Consider the following 19,022-nt stretch of genomic DNA (forward strand, 5'->3'; position numbering starts at 1 on the left):
CATACATTTGTATATCACTATTTTCAGGGACGACAGCAACATCAGAAAATACACTACACGTATAGTATAAACTAGACTATGGAAAGTTATTTCTTCAACCATTCATTTAATTTAAATTAGTTTGACTATGCAGACGGGCCAGCTGGTAAGTAAGGGGTTACTGGATGAGATGGAGGAGCAGACTGAGAAGATACTGTGAGAGAGCAGATAAATACACAATGTGAAGCACAGACAGGCCTGCAGAGTAAGAATAGCCAGATAAAGAGAGGAGGGAATGGCAGACATGATAAAAATGTGTGTGTGTGTGTGTGTGTGTGTGTGTGTGTGTGTGTGTGTGTGTGTGTGTGTGTGTGTGTGTGTGTGTGTGTGTGCGCGTGCGTGCGTTCACACACTGTCAACTTTTTATGAGAAATGGAACCAAATAGACCCGAAAAGGTCAGAGTCCAATTTGAACTCAGGATTTTACTGTGTGTATCCTTCTGCCCCTTTCTGAAGGATGCTGTCCATTTGCCTGCAGCGGTGTGATAGCAGTGTGTGTGTGTGTGTGTGTGTGTGTGTGTGTGTGTGTGTGTGTGTGTGTGTGTGTGTGTGCGTGCGTGCGCATGTGTGTGTGGGTGGGTGTAAGTGCGCATGTGTTTGTGTGTACAGTGCGTACACTGGTGCGCATGTGTATTGACACGTGTGTTACTGTCAGCTGTGTCAGCTTCACAGTAGAGCTGAGCAAGAAAAAGTAAATCTCTGCCACCCTCCTTAAAGCTATATTTTCACTGAGCCTCAGTGCTTCTTGTGGCATTTCACTGGTATAACGTATATGAATGAATGAAACTAGTCTTGTTCTTCTTGTGGCATTTCACTGGTATAACGTATATGAATGAATGAAACTTGCCTATCACAGTCATGCACATTGTTCGTCTCTTCGGATGATATATTTTTTGATATATTTTAGACACCTGACATAACAGTGCTCAAAGTTTATTCTGGAATAGTTTTTGAATATTTTCAGCATAATGGAAAAGTTTCATTATTGCCCAGAATATATGTATATATGTGCATTTACAGTAACTTATCCTACATCTATTGGGAGCAGTGGGCAGCACCTGGGGGGCAGTTAATGGCTCTTGATCAGGGACATTTCTGACACAATCCCATGAGACTGCTCTATACCTCTTGGGCCACCCGAACATTTGAAAAAAAGGCATACTTTTGGCAAGAAATAACTCAACTGAGAAACACAGCTTGCAAAAGAACCGCCCGCGAAGTAGAAAAGAAAGAAATTGTTTCCAAGTTAAATGGGGGTAGGCTGATCAGAGGATTGATTAGCTGTAAACGTACAGCGGACGATAAAGATGGTTGGCCCCGCAACAGCAGGCTGCAGCGGCCAAGTACAGAGACATGAGGTAAAACAGTTTACAGTGGAGAGACAGGTACTTGATACCAGATGAGGTGAGCAAATGGAACGGAAACCAGTCCACGAGAGAGAGGGAGGGAGAGAGAGAGAGAGAGAGAGAGAGAGAGAGAGAGAGAGAGAGAGAGAGAGAAAGCATGAAGGGGAGACACAAAGTTGAAACAGAGAGAGAGAGAGAGAGAGAGAGAGAGAGAGAGAGAGAGACCGAGAGAGAGACCGAGAGAGAGACAGTGAATGAATGAAAATACAGAGTGAGACAAAGAGAGAAAGATGGATAATGAGAGGAAGAAAAGAGAGAGAGTGAGGGAACCCCTCGTTGCCATATGGTACAGAGTATTGGACTTAATGAGGCGTGCCGCCATCCTCTCCACAGAAGCCTTGGCCAATCAGATCACACATGAACGAGCGCCGCGATAGGTCTAAAACGTAGCATATGCCCTCGGCCGGTGATATGGAACCGCTTTAAAGAGAAAATATACTGTATATAGGCTGGAGGAAGAAATTAAGAAATGAAATGTGAATGGTGGCATTGTGATGAATTGTACCCATACAGTATACCTCGGTTTCTGGTGCTGGGTGGGCAGACTCATGGCTATAGTATGAATTAATCTAACGCAGGAAGGTAGACGGAATGGAGGCAATCCCTGTAATGACGTTAATTATACCTACTGTAAAGCTTTCCAAATCCTCCAGCCTACTGTATGTGCTGTCAGAACCTTGGTCTGGGTGATCGAGTTCCCGCTGGAACTAACAGGTGATGAATGTACAGCGAGTGCTGATAGATGTTATGGGAATAGCTCACATAGCAGACGCGCCACACTGATCCTCCGTCACACACATCCTGTCAACACCTCTGGCAGCTGAGGGGTGCGAGTGCGTGTGTGTTTCCGTGCGCGCATGCGTGCGGGTGTGTGTATGTACGTGTGTGTGTGTGTGTGTGTGTGTACGTACGTACGTACGTGCGTGCGTGCGTGCGTGCGTGCGTGCGTGTGTGTGTGCGTGTGTACAGTATGTGCATGCGTGTGCATGTGTATGCGAACGTGTGAGGGGATGAGTGGCTGGAAGACAGTGAGATAAAATAGAATAGAGAAAGGGGAGCGTTCGTTAGTAAGCGTGCAAAGGGAGGGCGACCAGCTGTTAAGAGCCGGCACCATTCCGTGCATTGTGGATGTGTCCGGCGTGGCTTTGGGCCTCCCGGCGCTTCACTCATCACCTGTTAAGAGATGCAGCTGAGATGACACTGATGGGTTCAACCTGAAGCCTCTCCCCGCGGACCGTTCAGTCCTCATAGCTTAAACAGGCCGACAGATTCATAAAAACACACAAGATGGCGCCTCCACGGTATGTGGGCCCCAGTAAAACACTAGCTCCCCCACCACCACCACCACCACCACCACCAAATGGACCCTTACGAGTCTATTTGGTTACAAATGGATAAATGAACACTAGCGATTTGCCTGTGCCATTTAGCTCTGAGGGTATCAAAATTGATCCATAAGGATGATATCAGAACCAATCAAAACACATCGCGCTTTGTGGCTGAGTGAATGAACGGAGCCTGCCCAGGCCTAGTGCAGATTTTAAACACCAAAATGTATGATTCAAAACTATACAATAAATATAATATACCGCTAGCATATATTTTAGTCAGTCTCATACGGGAGAAAATGTATTCTGACAGGATGAAACATGCAGTTTCTATAATCTCAGAGAATTCGTATCCAGGGTCACAAAGAAAATGTTTGGCCTACTAAACAAAGTCTGAAGCAGTTCATTTGCCGACCGCACAACTGCAACATCCTGTATGTAGTCTGGCATGTGTCGGCCTTCATCACTCATTCTCTTTCCTACCTCTCTCTCCAGTCTCTAGTCCCAATCAAAACAGAGAAACCCCCCCAAGAGAAAACCATTTTCATCATGTCAATAAGTGGCTGGCAAATTTTGTCTTCCTCTCTCGCCACAGTTTCAAGCTTAATAAAACTGGGGGAGAGATGTGGCGGTGTGAAGTCTGGGCCGGTAGACTCCAAGTGGAAGCTGTGGTCTGGCTCTGGTTTCCGAGGGGCTCGTATTCAGCGCGACACCAGCGGGAGGGAGGCCGTGCTTCTGTTACAGGAAGGTGTAGTCCAACAGCTTCCTGTTTCCACTGGGTCACTGTATTTGTCTGATCCTGTGGGTTTTATCCGATGTGATTGGTCTCTCAGCGTGCGTGCGAGCGTCCATGCATGCTTATGTGTTTATATAGACAGATATAGACTAATATACCCTGGTGTCTCCTGTGTTTTCAAGTCTATTTCAAGCAGCTTCACCCAGTGGGAACTGATTGCTCTGACAGACAGGTGTAGTGTGTTTACTTTAGAGGGTTTTGCGGGACATTCGGGAAAACTAACTGCACCTGTTAAAAGAAACCTGTCTCCATTCGAAACGTCCGCTCTATTTTATAACTTTTCATCACACACGCACGTATGCCCACACGTACTGTACACGCATGCACACACAGGTTCTCTTTTGCTTTGACTAACTATTAGAAATTCTTGCCCACTTTCTTGCTTTTCAATTCTCACTTTATGTGTAGTTCCTTCCTTTCTGTCGTGTCACACTTTCTGTCTCATGCCTTGGCCTTGTTATTATTTCTCTTCTTTAAGACACATCCGCCACCTGAATCATGCTACCATGCAGGAGGGCATGTGCCACCGTATTGTACGACTAAACGCTTCTCCATCCTTCTGTCCTTGTGGGTTCCTCAGCTGAGCACATCTGCGTGACTGTCTGAATGATTGAGGGTCCTTTAACAAGCCTGAGTGGGAAACCACATGCTGGACATCACAGGGGAGATGCATCACCTGCTGGAAGCACATGCACACACACATAATGTATGGCCCGGAGATGCACACATTGCATACAGTACTATATGCACACACATACAGTCTATCCACAGGTGGTTTCTGTCTTCTTCCACTGTCTTGCTTTTTCTTTTGGTCTCTCTGAGTTTCTCTCTCTCTCTCTGTCAAAATGGACCGAATGAAAGCTGGCATAAACTCCATCCTTCTTCAAACTGTCTTGTGTCATTTCCATCCTGCGTTCCCCTCCAGCCGTACGACTCAACATCCCATCTTTTGTTTGTGAATAGCATCCTAGTACTTGGCCGTGCGTGTGTGTGTGTGTGTGTGTGTGTGTGTGTGTGTGTGTGTGTGTGTGTGTATGTGTGTGTGTGTGTGTGTGTGTGTGCATGTGCAGGATCAGGGATGCCTTCGCAGCATTTGGGGTCATGCTTGAATCCAGCATGTCATTGGATTTGACCGCCAAGGCACGACCGACGCAGGAAGGAAAAGGCTGTCAGGCTTCAGAGAAGAGGCATGGCTTCATGCTCTTATAACCTGAATCACATTCACTCAACGACATTACCACTCAGTCAGAAACCATCACAAACACACTTCCCATTGCCCAATTTCTGTTTATGTTCCAAATAGCGGAACAGAAAGAAACATCTGTACTCCGAATAGTTCTCACCTGAACCCGATCGTACCCATTCTGGGCATGTCATTATAGACAAACATTCAGCGAATATAGCCGATCTACTGTAAGTGTAACACACAGTATTATTAATAGTAGGCTATTCTTAGAGAATACATTTAGAGTACCACCTCCTGATGGACTATAGTAAACACATAGGTTGCATTTTATTGTATCATCATCTACAGTACTTATATGTAGAATTGCTCCATATGATTTTGAATATATTATGTTTTTATATGTACTAGTTCTCTTTTGAAAGTCGTTTTTATAGTTTTATAGTATTTGTGAATTATGCATTTGTCTTTTTAACCACTGGTCAATATAGGGTTTAAGTAATTAAAGGCTTTTTAATTTTCTCTGTGATCTTTCAAGCACAAGACTCTTACAGAACATGTCTGAGGAACAGCCTTGGGCTCAAAACATCTGTTTTATTTGATTTGACTTGATTTATTTGACATGCATGTGTACTGTAGCAGGGTACAACACACATCTCAAAACAAACATCAAGGATAAACACAATGATGTCACTACTTATTTCCAGTACTGTGGTCCTTGATTTCAAATGGAGAGACAATACAAACTTAAAAATAAGGAACGATAAGAAAACTGCACAACAATAAATACATTCTAGACAGAAAAACATTTAAACATTCTTAACCCATTAAGACCTGAGGCCAATTCTACAATTGCCTTCTAAATCAGTAGTTCTCAAACTCTGTCATGCTAAGGACGCCCAAAATGATATGTATTTGGCTGTGGACGCCATCTGAAAATGCCAACATGAAAGTGCCAGGGACTCCCAGAAGAAAATGATTGGTTTAAAAAGTGTTTTAAAAATAGCAGATGTATAGTAAAAGCTGAAGTTGAACAATTTGAACGTTCAGTTCAACATTAATGCCTATCAAACTTGATAGGCAGCTTAAATCATACAGACCCAGGCTGGCCAAACGTGACTGGAATCCTAGATCAAAATGTAAACTGTGAACCAATCACGTCAAATTTGGATTTCTTATAAATCAATATAATATGACAAAGTGATATAACAAACCACCAAAATCATCCATGGAAAATCAAATGGCACCTCATCATATTCATTCTTCCATTCACTTCTGTGCTACAAAGACTGTATTTTAATAGCCTCATGTGCACACGTACACGCACGCACGTACAGTACGTACGCACGTATGCACGCACGCACTCACGCAAACTCAACTCCTAAGTTTAACAAATCACTTGTAACCAGGGCTGACATGCCATCAGATGGACACAGAGATTCCTGGAAACCAGAGAGAAATGAAGACATGGCTGTGTTGCTACAGTACTGTATATGAATACATTTGTCAGCTCTCCAGCACCCACTTTAATACTCATATTCACTGCACACTATACAGTCTTAACTCTAATGGTGTATTAATGCAACCAAATGGACCCACACCACACCACACCACACACACACACACACACACACACACACACACACACACACACACACACACACACACACACACACACACACACACACACACACACACACACACACACACACACACACACACACACACACACACACACACACACACACACACACACACACACACACACACACACACACACACACACACACACACACACACACACACACACACACACACACACACACACACACACACACACACACCTCCTGCCTGGGAAATACTTTGAGGAAACGACGGAGGTGGAAAGCAAGGAAACCAAGAAATAAATAACTCTTTTGTGTCGCTGCTAAGCAAACAGAGCAGTGCATTACAGACAACTATAGAGGAGATAAGCACCTTCCTACACACTGTGTGTGCGTGTGTGTGTGTGCGTTGTGTGTGTGTGTGCGTGCGTGCGTGCGTGCGTTTGTGTGTGTGTGTGTGTGTGTGTGTGTGTGTGTGTGTGTGTGTGTGTGTGTGTGTGTGTGTGTGCGTGCGTGCGTTGTGTGTGTGTGTGTGTGTGTGTGTGTGTGTGTGTGTGTGTGTGTGTGTGTGTGTGTGTGTGTGTGTGTGTGCGTGCGTGCGTTGTGTGTGCGTGTAAATGGTAATTTCTGTAGAAAAGGGAGACATAACAGGTTAAAGAAGGGAAAACAGAGAAGTCCTGCTATAAACTGATGACGAGGTCGGTTTTGGCAGAACGATAAAAGAGGAAGAGGAATGGAGGAGCGAGGAGGACAGAGTCTTTGCAATGCCGTTGCATCCTGTTCCTTCACACGCTCTGCTTGACAATACATGCTCACTTTGTATATACATGACATAAAATGTTGGCCGACGTTGCCTCCCGTTTTCACGCAAAACGTCCCAGCGGTTCAACAAACAGTCAGCGCTGCAGAAAAGATTACAATGGCCATGTATCATTTTAATCTATTGTAAACGCTGCCGTCGTCCCCCAAACATCCTTCCTCTTCGTCTCTCTGCCGGAGGCCGACGTGACGACGCCTAACACGCACACATGCAACGGGAGCCAAAGCGACGCTGCTACGAACACGTCAACGGCGGGCTCGTCCTCAGTCTTTAGTTTGCAGCTATTTTGAATGTAATTTCTACTGTCGTTTTGGTATTCGTAATTTAATACTCGGCGAGATGAGGGAGGGAACAGCCATGAGCAACAAGATTGTTAACCAGTTTTCCGACCCCTACCCCTAGAACATCTAACATCAACTCCGTACTGTTGACAGCTGGCCGTGGCAGATGACACAGGACAAATTATCAACAACCTTCATTAGCCTGATGATGTCAGCATTTGCATCACTGTGTATCCTCATCCAAGTAGCCGCAGTATTTAGCTAAACCCACAGAATAAAAAGCCAACTCTACAGTAACAGTAACTGCCTTCATCCAGTGTATCAGACTCCCCGTGGGGGGGTGTCTCTGTGTCTCATCCCTGCAGCCATAAGGAACGTGCCAGACTGAGCGATTCCAGACTGATTGATTCCAAAATGAGTCATTCCAGAATGAGCCATTCCAGAATGGGATGCCGGGCATGATTGTCTGCCATGGAATTAGGCCATTGTTAGACCGCCAGAATAGACCGCCGACTAGGATTAGGAGAATGTATAAATTGATTACAACTGCTCTGTACGTCTGGAGTGTACGTCTGAATTTATTTATTTTTTGTTTCTGTCTTGGGATGGAGGCAGGAGTGTTTGGAACTGCTTGGTGTAGTTGTAGTAAACCTGAAACTAGAGTGTATTGCTTATATACTCCATCTGTGCTTTTGCATTTATTCTGCAGCTCAGTACAGCGTTCTCCCTCTTTTCTTTGCACTACTTTTCTCATGTCTCTCCTCTTCTCTTCCTGTTATTCCTTCTCCTCTCTCTCCTCTCGCTCGCCCCTGGGGACCGTGCCCCCATGCACATGCCAGATTTCACGGAGCCTCGACCAAGCGCACTCTCCAAACACACATGAAATGAACCCGCAACAATGTGCAGTTCAACTATTTAACTATTTACCTAAACCCATTTATCCTGGTATACTGTATACTTTTTGAGGTCCACAAGTCCTACAGGGACCTATGGTGACTGCCGCACCTTTGAAGTTCCATGTTTTTGAGGATCGGTTTAAAAGTGTAAAACAGCAAAGAGAGAGAAAAGAAATGTGCCGTTTTATTCTTTACCTCCCTCTCTTACAGCAGAAGGGGATCAAACCGACACAACAACCTGTAAAAACAGTTGTGGTCAACCGTGTGTGGCGGGCGTAAGGCCTCGCTAGAACGCAAAACAACTGCTGCCTTCTCCGGGGAAGTCATCCTGAGAGAGACGGCTGGAACCGAGATGAAAGAATAGATGAGAGTCAAGCTGCTGTGAGATAAGATGGCATTTAGACTGAGCTCTCACTGCTGGCTGGGTTGCCATGGGAACCCCATTTGAGGTGAGACAGAGGACATGGCGGCAGCCCCGAGTAAATCTCCCCACACGAGCAGCGTCAGGAATGCAGGTGATCTCTCCCGCCGCAAGTCTCACTCCTTTTGTGTAAATCAGCCCGGTGTTCATTTCTTTTTAATTGAATGCATTCCACGGCCGTGCTTCACTCGCCATAACCCACTTTTATGAATCGCGCTGCGATATATATCAGCACCTCTGATCGAGCTCTCCATCAAACAAATATATAATAAATACTGTATTTACACTGAGGCCATATTTCACTTCAGACAAAGCTACCACACACTCACATTTCAATGGTTAAATCAGGAATGAGCTGAGAGGGAGCTTAACCACATTACTGTAACCCCAGCGACCCCATGTTAAAACATTCATCAAGGGTTATGGATCTAAGCATATTGATTTTGACAAGTTTGAGTTTGTAGATCTGTGATTTAATTGGTATGTTTGTAGGACAAAGAATATAGGTCTTAAGGTAGTTAGAGGGAACTTGGGAATGAGGAGAGTGATTAAACAGAGAAGTGCTTGGGGAGAGACTGTGAATAAAGCCACGTTGGCTGTAGAAGTAGGACAATAATCCTGTGGCCAAAAGTCTGAGAGATTGAACGCCACGGGAATTAAATACGGCAGTTACACCTGCCAAAGCAAAGGAGCAGAGACGCAAGAAAGAGGAAGAAAGAAATACGAGACACAGACTGAGAGAATGATATATGATGAAAGGAGATTAAGACAAAGACGGAGAGAAAGAATGAAATAAAGGGATATTGAGAGAAAGAGAGACGATGAGAGAGATTTTCAAAGAGAGAGGGGAGAGAATTACGAGAGAGACATTAAGGGAAATAAATGCAAAAAGCATTAAGAAAGACAGAGGTAGGGAGAGAGAGAGACAAAGAAGGATTAAGGGATAGAGACTTTCAGGATAAATACAGAGAAAGATTCAGAGAGAGAGAGAGAGAGAGAGAGAGAGAAAGGGGCTTAAGGAGAGGCAATAAAAGAGCATAGTAGAAAGAGAGTCCTTGAAAAGAAAGTTGCTGTTTCCTACCTCTAAGAAGCAGGTTCCAGCAGGCGTGTTCTCCTTGATGGACGCGTTGTAGAGGCTGCTGGAGAAAGCGGGCGTGTTGTCGTTGATATCCTGCAGCACAATGTCCACCTTGGCCGTGGACGACAGAGGCTGCCGGCCGCTGTCCGTGGCGACGACCGTCACACTCAGCGACGGCTCCGACTCGAAGTCGAGCGCGGTCGCCGTGGTGATGATTCCCGTCACCGGGTCGATGGAGAACCAGCTGGAATGCCCGTGCTTGTCCTGCATGAGGCTGTAGCGCACGTCCCCGTTGGGACCCTGGTCCTTGTCCCTGGCGGTGACCTGGAGGACAAAGGACCCCGGGTAGACCACCTCGGGGATGGTCTGCCGGTAGGCCTGCTGGTCAAACAGAGGGGGGTTGTCGTTCTCGTCCATCACCTGGATGGTGAACGAGGACTCCGCCCGGAGGGGAGGCGTCCCCGAGTCGGTGGCCATCACCCTCAGGTCGTAGGAGTCTCGCTCCTCGCGGTCCAGCACCTGGTCCACGTAGATCAGGTAGATGATGCTGTCCTTGGTCGTGAGGGCGAACTTCCCGTCGCCGCCCTCCAGGGACACGTTGACATTGGCATACTCCCCGTAGTCTGGGTCGGTGACGGAGATCCGCGCCACGTACTGGCCCGGCTGGGCGCCCTCGGAGATCCGCGGCGAGCCGTCCTCGCTGAGGAAGATGATGGTCATGGTGGGCTGGTTGTCGTTGAAGTCACGGACGTGGATCGTCACGAAGGCGTTGGTGACCTGACAAACATGATGAGGTGGAGATGCAATTGTACAGTTGGAGCAATGCGTGTTACGGACACAATAATGCAAACACAAAAGCTAAACACAAGAAGTGGCACTTCAAAACACAATCTGAATCTCAGTACCACAAATTGTAATTAAACAAGTAAACAAAGTTTTTGTTTTCCAAATACTGTATATTGTAAAGTCATGTTCAAAGTGTAGCATGTATCATGTACTGTATATTTCCTTCCCATGTGTTCTAAAGAGTGAGAGTGAATTTAGATGTCTCGGAGCAGCGAGTAGACAGGTAGGTTTAGGTTTAGGTTAAAATCAGTTAAATCAACACTGAGGATTTTTACTATTAAAATATAAAACGTACCTCAGGGTGGCTGGCATTATCTCTGGCCTGCACCACCAATTCATGGACTCTCTTCTTCTCATAGTCCAGAGGCCTGTTCAGAGTGATGACCCCTGACTTGATGTCCATGACGAAACACCGATCAGGGTCACTCTGACGTCGGTTGATCTCATACAGGACCAGACCGTTGTCGCCCTCATCTGCATCAGTCGCGAATACCTGCAGATAATTGAAATACAAAAAAGGTCACGTTAGTATATGCTGCTTTCATTGAAACTATTTTTTTATTATTATAATTTGTTGTTTTTGTTTGTTTGTTTGTTACCGGTATCTCAAATTTCGTACTTATTATATTTATTTGGTATTATTCCATTAATAATGACGTTAAGTTAACGTGATTCTAACCTGCAGTATGTTGCTGCCCTGCGGGAGGCTCTCTGAGATGATGGCGTGGTATCGGCTCTGGTTGAACACTGGTGCGTGGTCGTTGATGTCGGTCACAGATACCTCCAGGGCCATGGAGCCCATCCTCCTGGGCGAGCCGCCATCAGAGGCCTCCAGTACCAGGCTGTAAGCCGAGCGCTTCTCCCTGTCCAGCACTCCGTTCACCACCAGGTCTAGGTACAGCACTGCGTTGGCGCCCCTCTTGGTCTCCAGCTTGAAGACCTGGCCCACGTTACCCTCCCTGATGGCGTAGCCCTGGGTGGTCAGCTGGTCCTTGTCGCCATCTGTTGCCGGCTCCAGGGAGAACCTCGTCCCCACGGCCGTCTGCTCGGGGATCTTGAGGGTGGCCTTCTTCCTGGGGAATGCCGGCGCGTGGTCGTTGATGTCGTTGATGGATATCGACACTTCCACGGTCACGCCCGTCATGGTCACGGCGATGAAGCTGTAGTGGTCCCTCTCCTCGCGGTCGAGGCGGCGGGCGGTTGTGATGATGCCCGTGGTCTCGTCGATGTTGAGGTCGCTGCCTACCCCCGTGCCCTCGTGGTCGGAGATGAAGTAGAGGCTGGCGGTGATGCCCGGCGGCAGCCCCGCACTGATGTCGCCCACGATGGTCCCCGCCGGCTGCTCCTCGTCCAGCTGGAGCTCCAGGGCTCCGAGGACGGCGGTGGACTGAACAACAACCAGCTGAAGGACGACATAGAGAACAAAGACAGACGGCCGTCGCCATAGACTTGGACATACAAGACGGTGTCCGCTGACCCTGGCCCTCCCTCTCGACCCTTTACTTGTAATCGGCATGGCTGGGTTCCTCTGCTACACCTGAGAGAAGACAAACAACAGACACAAGGAAGGAAACGTCAAGCCGATGTGGACAGGCTAGCATCAGGCCATGTCATTTAAAGGTGATCACAATAGGCTATTTACAATTTGTATTCTATTTATTGTCTCGATTTTATTCAATAACTAAGCTATCCCTTGATATGCCTTTGGCTCAGTATAATGTTAGAGCAGAACTATTGTGGTAAGTAACTAATAAATCATAACATTTCTCCCATGTTTGGTCAGATCATCCACTAGGAAATAATGGTGGAGAGCTAATGGAGACTGTTACAGGCTAGGTGAGAGCCAATTACTAATTGGAGTGGATTGTTAGCCACTCATTAACCGCTTATAAATGTAAATTGCAGTTGAACCAGGAACTGAATTCTCTAAGTCCAATTTTGTTGCTACAGTATACTGATAACCTCAAATTGAACTGTCCCATAGAGTGTTAACGAACTAGTGAGATGGAAAACAGAACCTGGAATAAAACATTATTTCTGTGCCGAGATGTGTTTTATAGTAGCCTATAGGGACGATTTTAAAACAGCACGGAAAAAGAACCAAGATGGAGAGTGAAACTGTAAAGGAACTATCAACTATTATTTATATCTCATGGGTAACAACGGATGGGAATATTGTGTCTAGATTGGTCACAAAGAGACAACATTGGGAAACATTGAAATAGGTATCAAAATTCACTGTTCTGTCATAAAACATCAACTGAAATATCTTATTATAGGTAATATCCACACACACACACACACACACACACACACACACACACACACACACACACACACACACACACACACACACACACACACACAGATGGATGGAATGCATGGGAATTTAAAGTCTGTAGCTACTCTAAAAAGGCCTCAATATGTAGAGCAAAGTGGAAACAAAATACCCTGACAGAGTCAAATTAAGACTCAGGATTTGACTGTGCACCTACACAAACATACAGTAACATGCCTCCTCATCCTGAGCCCTCCACAGCATCTAATCACATACTGCTGATATGCATCTACGCAACACATACTTTGTCTCTCACACGCTGCATCTGGGTCAAATATTACTTATAAATAATGCTCTGTTTGTTTTAAACTGATTGGAGTGCCAGGAGTAGAGTTGGGATCCAGAACCGGAGGAGAACCGCGACGGAACCGGCTATGCAATTACAATAATATATGTATGTAATAATGTATGAAGTATGTATGACTGAATTTGTATTCATCACACATTATAATGAAGGGCAACTCACAGTCAGATGTCATTCGGCACGTGCACGAAGTGAATCAAGTCAAATATCTTTCAAGGATAATTTAGTAGGTTATATTTCAGTTGTCCTGAACGTGGTACGAATTATGCCCCTCTTTTTTTAACATATGCAAATAATTATACGTAACAATTAGCCAAGTCGCCCCAGCATTGACACACATACATACACATACATCAACACATCTTTTTGGAGACACACATCCTGGGAAAACCTGCCTTTCCAACCAGTATTTACAAGGTAGACGCACATTTTTCCTGTTTACGAGGCCAGCAAACATTTACATTATCTTGAAAATGGCCTTCATTGTTTATGCATATTATCCAAGTATTTATAAGAGATGATTAATTGAGTTTATAATTCTTAGAAACATTCTGCAGTGTGCAAAAGGAGCCAGTCTGGACAATATTCATCCATCACACTTGGAGACCAGGAGGACATTAACTCACAGCAGTTCTTCACAGACTTTTCAATACAATTATCAGCAGAACCTTACAGTACTTCCACCATTGCTCATAAGGAATGATACTAATTGTCGCTCTGTACTTTGTATGTCATATCATTATTATGATCAGAGCATAATACTATAGTGCAACGGTTCTCAACTGGTTTTGCAATGAGACCCAGATGTTGCATAATGTAGTAAGCTACCAGTACAGTATGTTTTACTGTATTATTGCGCCTACTTTTGTCTAGAATTAATCTGCAAATGGATTCAAATCTAACAATGGGGTAAATTACAATGGGTTAAATTAAAATAACCACACAATTAATATAAGACTCAAGCTAGAAGTTATTATACTGAATATAATGGTGGGGAAATCAAACAAACCACATGCTTCGGGCTGGAGTAATTAAGTATACCATGAGTCTGCAGTATTGGCTATACCTCATGTTATAGTCCATGGCTAAACTAAAGCCTCTATATCTGCTATTCTTCACATGTGACACTGTCGTACGATGGAGCATAAATGAAGCCTTATACTTGTAATTTATCTGAGATCTTGCAAACCACTTTGAGTCCCAGCCCAACGATTGTGAAACAACCCAACGGTACAACGTTAACTTCAGTACTAACTATGTGAGACATAGCACACAGTGCCCTTGAGCAAGAGACTGAGCCAGCTCCCTCTTTGCAAGTCACTCCCGGTGGGCTGGGACCCAGTATATACAGTACTGTGTATACTGTATAGCATCTGCTAAACTCTCAAAAATGAAAATGTACACTACAGTATTAGCTGTTGCTCTGTCTCAGTTTCAGAAAAAAATATTCCCATTGAGATCCACTATAAAAGTGAGGTTTAGAGCACAGGGATGCATAAGAACAGTAGCCAGACAGCACGGGGTGTTGGCTCTATTCTAACCAGTCCTATTCGCCTACTGAAGAGCTCCCCGAGCGCACGTATGATGTGCACAGTGAGCGCCAGGAATGTCTACCAGCTACACGTTCTGTTGCAAGAGAGAGTAAGAGAGAAGGTGTGCATGCAACACACATTCAGTCATGGTCACGCACAAAATACGCAAGTGCGAATGCATGTGTGTGCACACAATGACACACAGCCAACCAACCACACGCGTGCACGCATGCGCACAGACGCACGCACAAGTTAACTCTCCACAACAAAAGACACACAGCAATCAAACCGTATCATTTTGGTTTGACTATGAGGTCAATGTCACCCACACTTCAACATATTTTACTCCAAAATGATCCACGTTTCCATTGGCTATATAAAGCATACAGTATATGAATATATTTGAAGTGCTTTACAAGTAGCACTAGGACCAACGCAGATGTAAATACAGGACAAAGACAATAGGCATACTTTCCAATAATAAAAAGACAGAATGTGTGACGACAACAGCAAAGGATTTTAGTAATAAACATATATTTTTAATGTCCCGTGAAATGCATTTTTCATTCTGCCAGACAGACATTCCAGTAACCCTGAGTGTCAAAATATAGTTCCACAATAAAGCTCCATTTCATATACAGTTTGAAAGCGTTCCAAACCGCACTTCTGAAATGGGGATTCTGCACTCCAAAAGGATGTCATAAGTCATAGACTTTTACACTGTATGTTCTTGAATTCGCAATGTTACAACAACGGTTTTACATTTGCGCTATTCAGATGGCCTTTCTTTTGTATAATCATTCATTCTGCCAGCCAGCCAGCCAGGCCCAGTGACCCTGTCCCTCGGTAGTCTGACCCACATTGTGAGGCTGCTCGGGGACAGTGAGATTAATGAACACTAGATCGCTCCACAGGGACACGCAGTGAGGAGGAGAGAATGGTCATACTGGTCTCAAACCAGTGGACATCTGGTCCACACTGTTGCTGCTGCTGAACAGGGCCATTACTACTATACTCCTACACACAGAGAAACACACGAGTCTACACTTTGAAGGGGATACTAAAGAGAGAGAGGGGGAGAGACAGACGGAGGGAGAGAGAGAGTAAGAGAGAGAGAGAGAGAGAGAGAGAGAGAGAGAGAGAGAGAGAGAGAGAAATTGCACATGGCATGCTTGTGTGCATGTACTCGTGCACGCGTGTGGGTGGGCGGGTTTATTTATGTGTGTTCCCGTCCGTCTTGTCTTTGCCTATCGGCTATTTTTGCCAATTTAATGTCAGAATCACGATCAGTTTCCAAAATTCCACTTGGGAGACTCTACAAAGCAGAGAGATGGAGAGACACAATAGAAATGTTATACTGTGCTGTGATCAAATGATTACACTGGTTTGGCCCCAGTGTCTACTGAGGCTATGCAGGGGGGAAATAAACTTGAGTCCGGGTGTATTTCAATGTGTGTGTAAGGATAGATTGCTGTGTGCCTTTTGCCTTTGTGTGTGTGTGTGTGTGTGTGTGTGTGTGTGTGTGTGTGTGTGTGTGTGTGTGTGTGTGTGTGTGTGTGTGTGTGTGTGTGTGTGTGTGTGTGTGTGTGCGTGCGTGCGTGCGTGCGACAGAGCTGTGACTGAGCACTTGCGTGCACTTGTGCATGCATGTCTCAACTGTGTGCACATGTACAGTATGTGTATGTGACTTATGCCCCCCCCCCTCCTCATGGTTTCACCTCAGTGCATGCACGTGCCCGTGTCCACCCCTCCCTCATAGTTTTCAATCGGTGCATGTGCGTGCCCACTCCGCGCACACACACACACACACACACACACACACACACACACACACACACACACACACACACACACACACACACACACACACACACACACACACACCCTCCCTCCCTCCCTCATGGTTTCAGATCAGCGTCAGTGAGAGGACATATTGGCGAGCAGCAGAGCCCAGCCTGTGATCTGTCACTGTCAATGACAGCTCTCACCCTGACATCATATCCCTATTGACATACACTGCACGGCACTGCTGTTTACTCTGGAAAATGGAAAACTGTTGAAGAATGAACACAGAGGGCTGGGACGGAGGAGAAAAATAAAATAAAAAAGCTATAACTCATGTTGAAAGGATGTTGGCTATCTCTAACAGATGGCCAGTGAGTGCAGTAAATGGTAGCTATCTGATCAACTCCCCCTAGTGGCAGTATGGAGTAGTGGTATAGAAATTCACTAGTGCGTCTACAACAAGTGATTTTAATAGTGTTTAATTAACAGTGTAAATGCACCCTATACAAATGGAAATACATGCAAATAAATGATCCACTTGAAATAAAAGTAACCATTGATTGTGTGGCAATTAAAATGCCTGCCTTCCTGGGAAAAGAGATGTCCCTTCAGCTACTGTATCTGTGCTTACTGTAAGCTGCCCAAATATGTCTACCTCAACAAAGGAAAAAGAAAGAAGTGAAAGAAAAACCACAATGCAGCAGTGTTAACAGAACAAACCAAAGCATAGTGTTAATAGTGGTACTTTGTCAGTACTGCGTACCTCTCCACGTTCAATACACATGGGATTTTACTGTGTGCTAACAAGGTCCTTTGCATGCTTGTTTTGGGGGTCCCACCGTGCCTGTGGAACATCTGTGCGATGCGTAAGTGGTGACATCATCTCTGTGCGACCACAGTACCAGGCAGGGCAGCCCCGGAGGGCTCCGCACAGTCTGAGCCACATCATATCTGGCACTGCACCCCCATAATCTGCCTCCGCTGGACGCAAGCCTCAAAGCCTCAAAGACATGGGCCTCCACTGTAAATACACTTACTGTAGCGTTTAATGGCCAGCTACGCTGCGCTCTATGTACTGTGACTGTTAAGAGAAGCCATTGTATGTCTTTGTTTGTGTCCTTATGTGTGTGTGTGTGTGTGTGTGTGTGTGTGTGTGTGTGTGTGTGTGTGTGTGTGTGTGTGTGTGAGCGTGCGTGCGTGTGTGCATGTACGTGCACGCTGCATGCCTATATGTCCAAATGCACATATTTGAACTGTATGTGTGTGCGTAGGATCGGTGGTATTGTAAACATCTCTCAGCTGTGAGGAGCAGCCTGCCGTGTCGTGCCAGTTCAACAATCTAAATGATCTGCCTCCCTCATCCATCTCTACCCTCATTCCTCTCTCGGTCCCTCTCTAATGGATAGAACACATTTAGTCGGGCACGCCACGGGCCGCTGTAGCCAAGTTAAACAGGAGACAAAGTCACAGAGAGTGAGAGAGAGAGAAAGGGGGGAAAAAACGGCATCCTATACTTCTGTCTCGACCACTTTTTCTTTTTTTTTTCATTCTTTGATGTAGCAGGTTATTAAAGCATGTGGACATTTTGGCAACATGGTTGGTGCCTGGTGGACAGGGCTTGCTTTTCAACCCTCCACAGACTGGTACTGTATACCGTATAAACGCTTCAATTGAACCCATCTCCAAACCACTGCAGATATGCTAGTAGTTATATTGCACCATACATACTGTACCACACAGATACAATAACGTTTTGTTCGTGAAAATAACCTGCAATTGCAGACTTTTTACATTGACGATTTTACTGTACACATACACACAGAGCCAGACTTGGCAGCTGTCTGGCAATAACATCCAACAAGTATAGGAAGTTAGGAACCTTCACTGATTTATTATGTTAATTTGATCATTCATCATCAAAATCTAATTAAAAATATCCGATCTACATTATTATCCAAAACATTTGCTCAAATAATGACAAAAGTAATCAATAAATAATTGCTATTATGATCATTGCAGCCCTAATTGTTAAAATTAGATCTTCTTTGGTTTAGGTACAATTGAAACAGCAGTGCCACAGTGGTAAGTGCTGATGCGATTGAATTGAAGCACTATAACAGAGCAGAACGCCAGGATCCTCCGTCTTTGCTTCACAATAGTTAGCAAGTGTACAATTTCAGGCTTTGCAGAGAAATGGCAGACCGAGAGTGAAAGGTTGGGGTCAGTTTGTGGTGAAGAGTGGGCTGCAGCGGTCAGGGTAAAAAAGGTCTGTGAGGAGAGGGGGGTGGATGGAGGGAGGGAGAGGGGGATGGATGGAGGGAGGGAGGGAGGGAGAGGGGGATGGATGGAGGGAGGGAGGGAGAGG

At 45.3% G+C, this 19,022-nt stretch overlaps 1 protein-coding gene across 1 annotated transcript in view; it reads right to left on the bottom strand.

Moving 5' to 3' along the window:
• The window catches only part of dchs1b (dachsous cadherin-related 1b), a 127,843-nt gene that overhangs the window by 94,529 nt on the left and 14,292 nt on the right, over positions 1–19,022 (bottom strand). Inside the window, exons 2-4 of the mRNA XM_080779746.1 lie at positions 11,378–12,235; positions 10,994–11,191; positions 9,856–10,629 (exon numbers count right to left, since the gene is read on the bottom strand). Of these exons, the coding sequence (XP_080635872.1) occupies positions 9,856–10,629; positions 10,994–11,191; positions 11,378–12,214 (1,809 nt within the window). The 5' untranslated portion in view covers positions 12,215–12,235. The remainder of the gene's footprint in view (positions 1–9,855; positions 10,630–10,993; positions 11,192–11,377; positions 12,236–19,022) is intronic.

Source organism: Protomyctophum bolini (assembly GCF_963924005.1).
Source record: "Protomyctophum bolini genome assembly, chromosome: 13".
NCBI lineage: Eukaryota > Metazoa > Chordata > Actinopteri > Myctophiformes > Myctophidae > Protomyctophum > Protomyctophum bolini.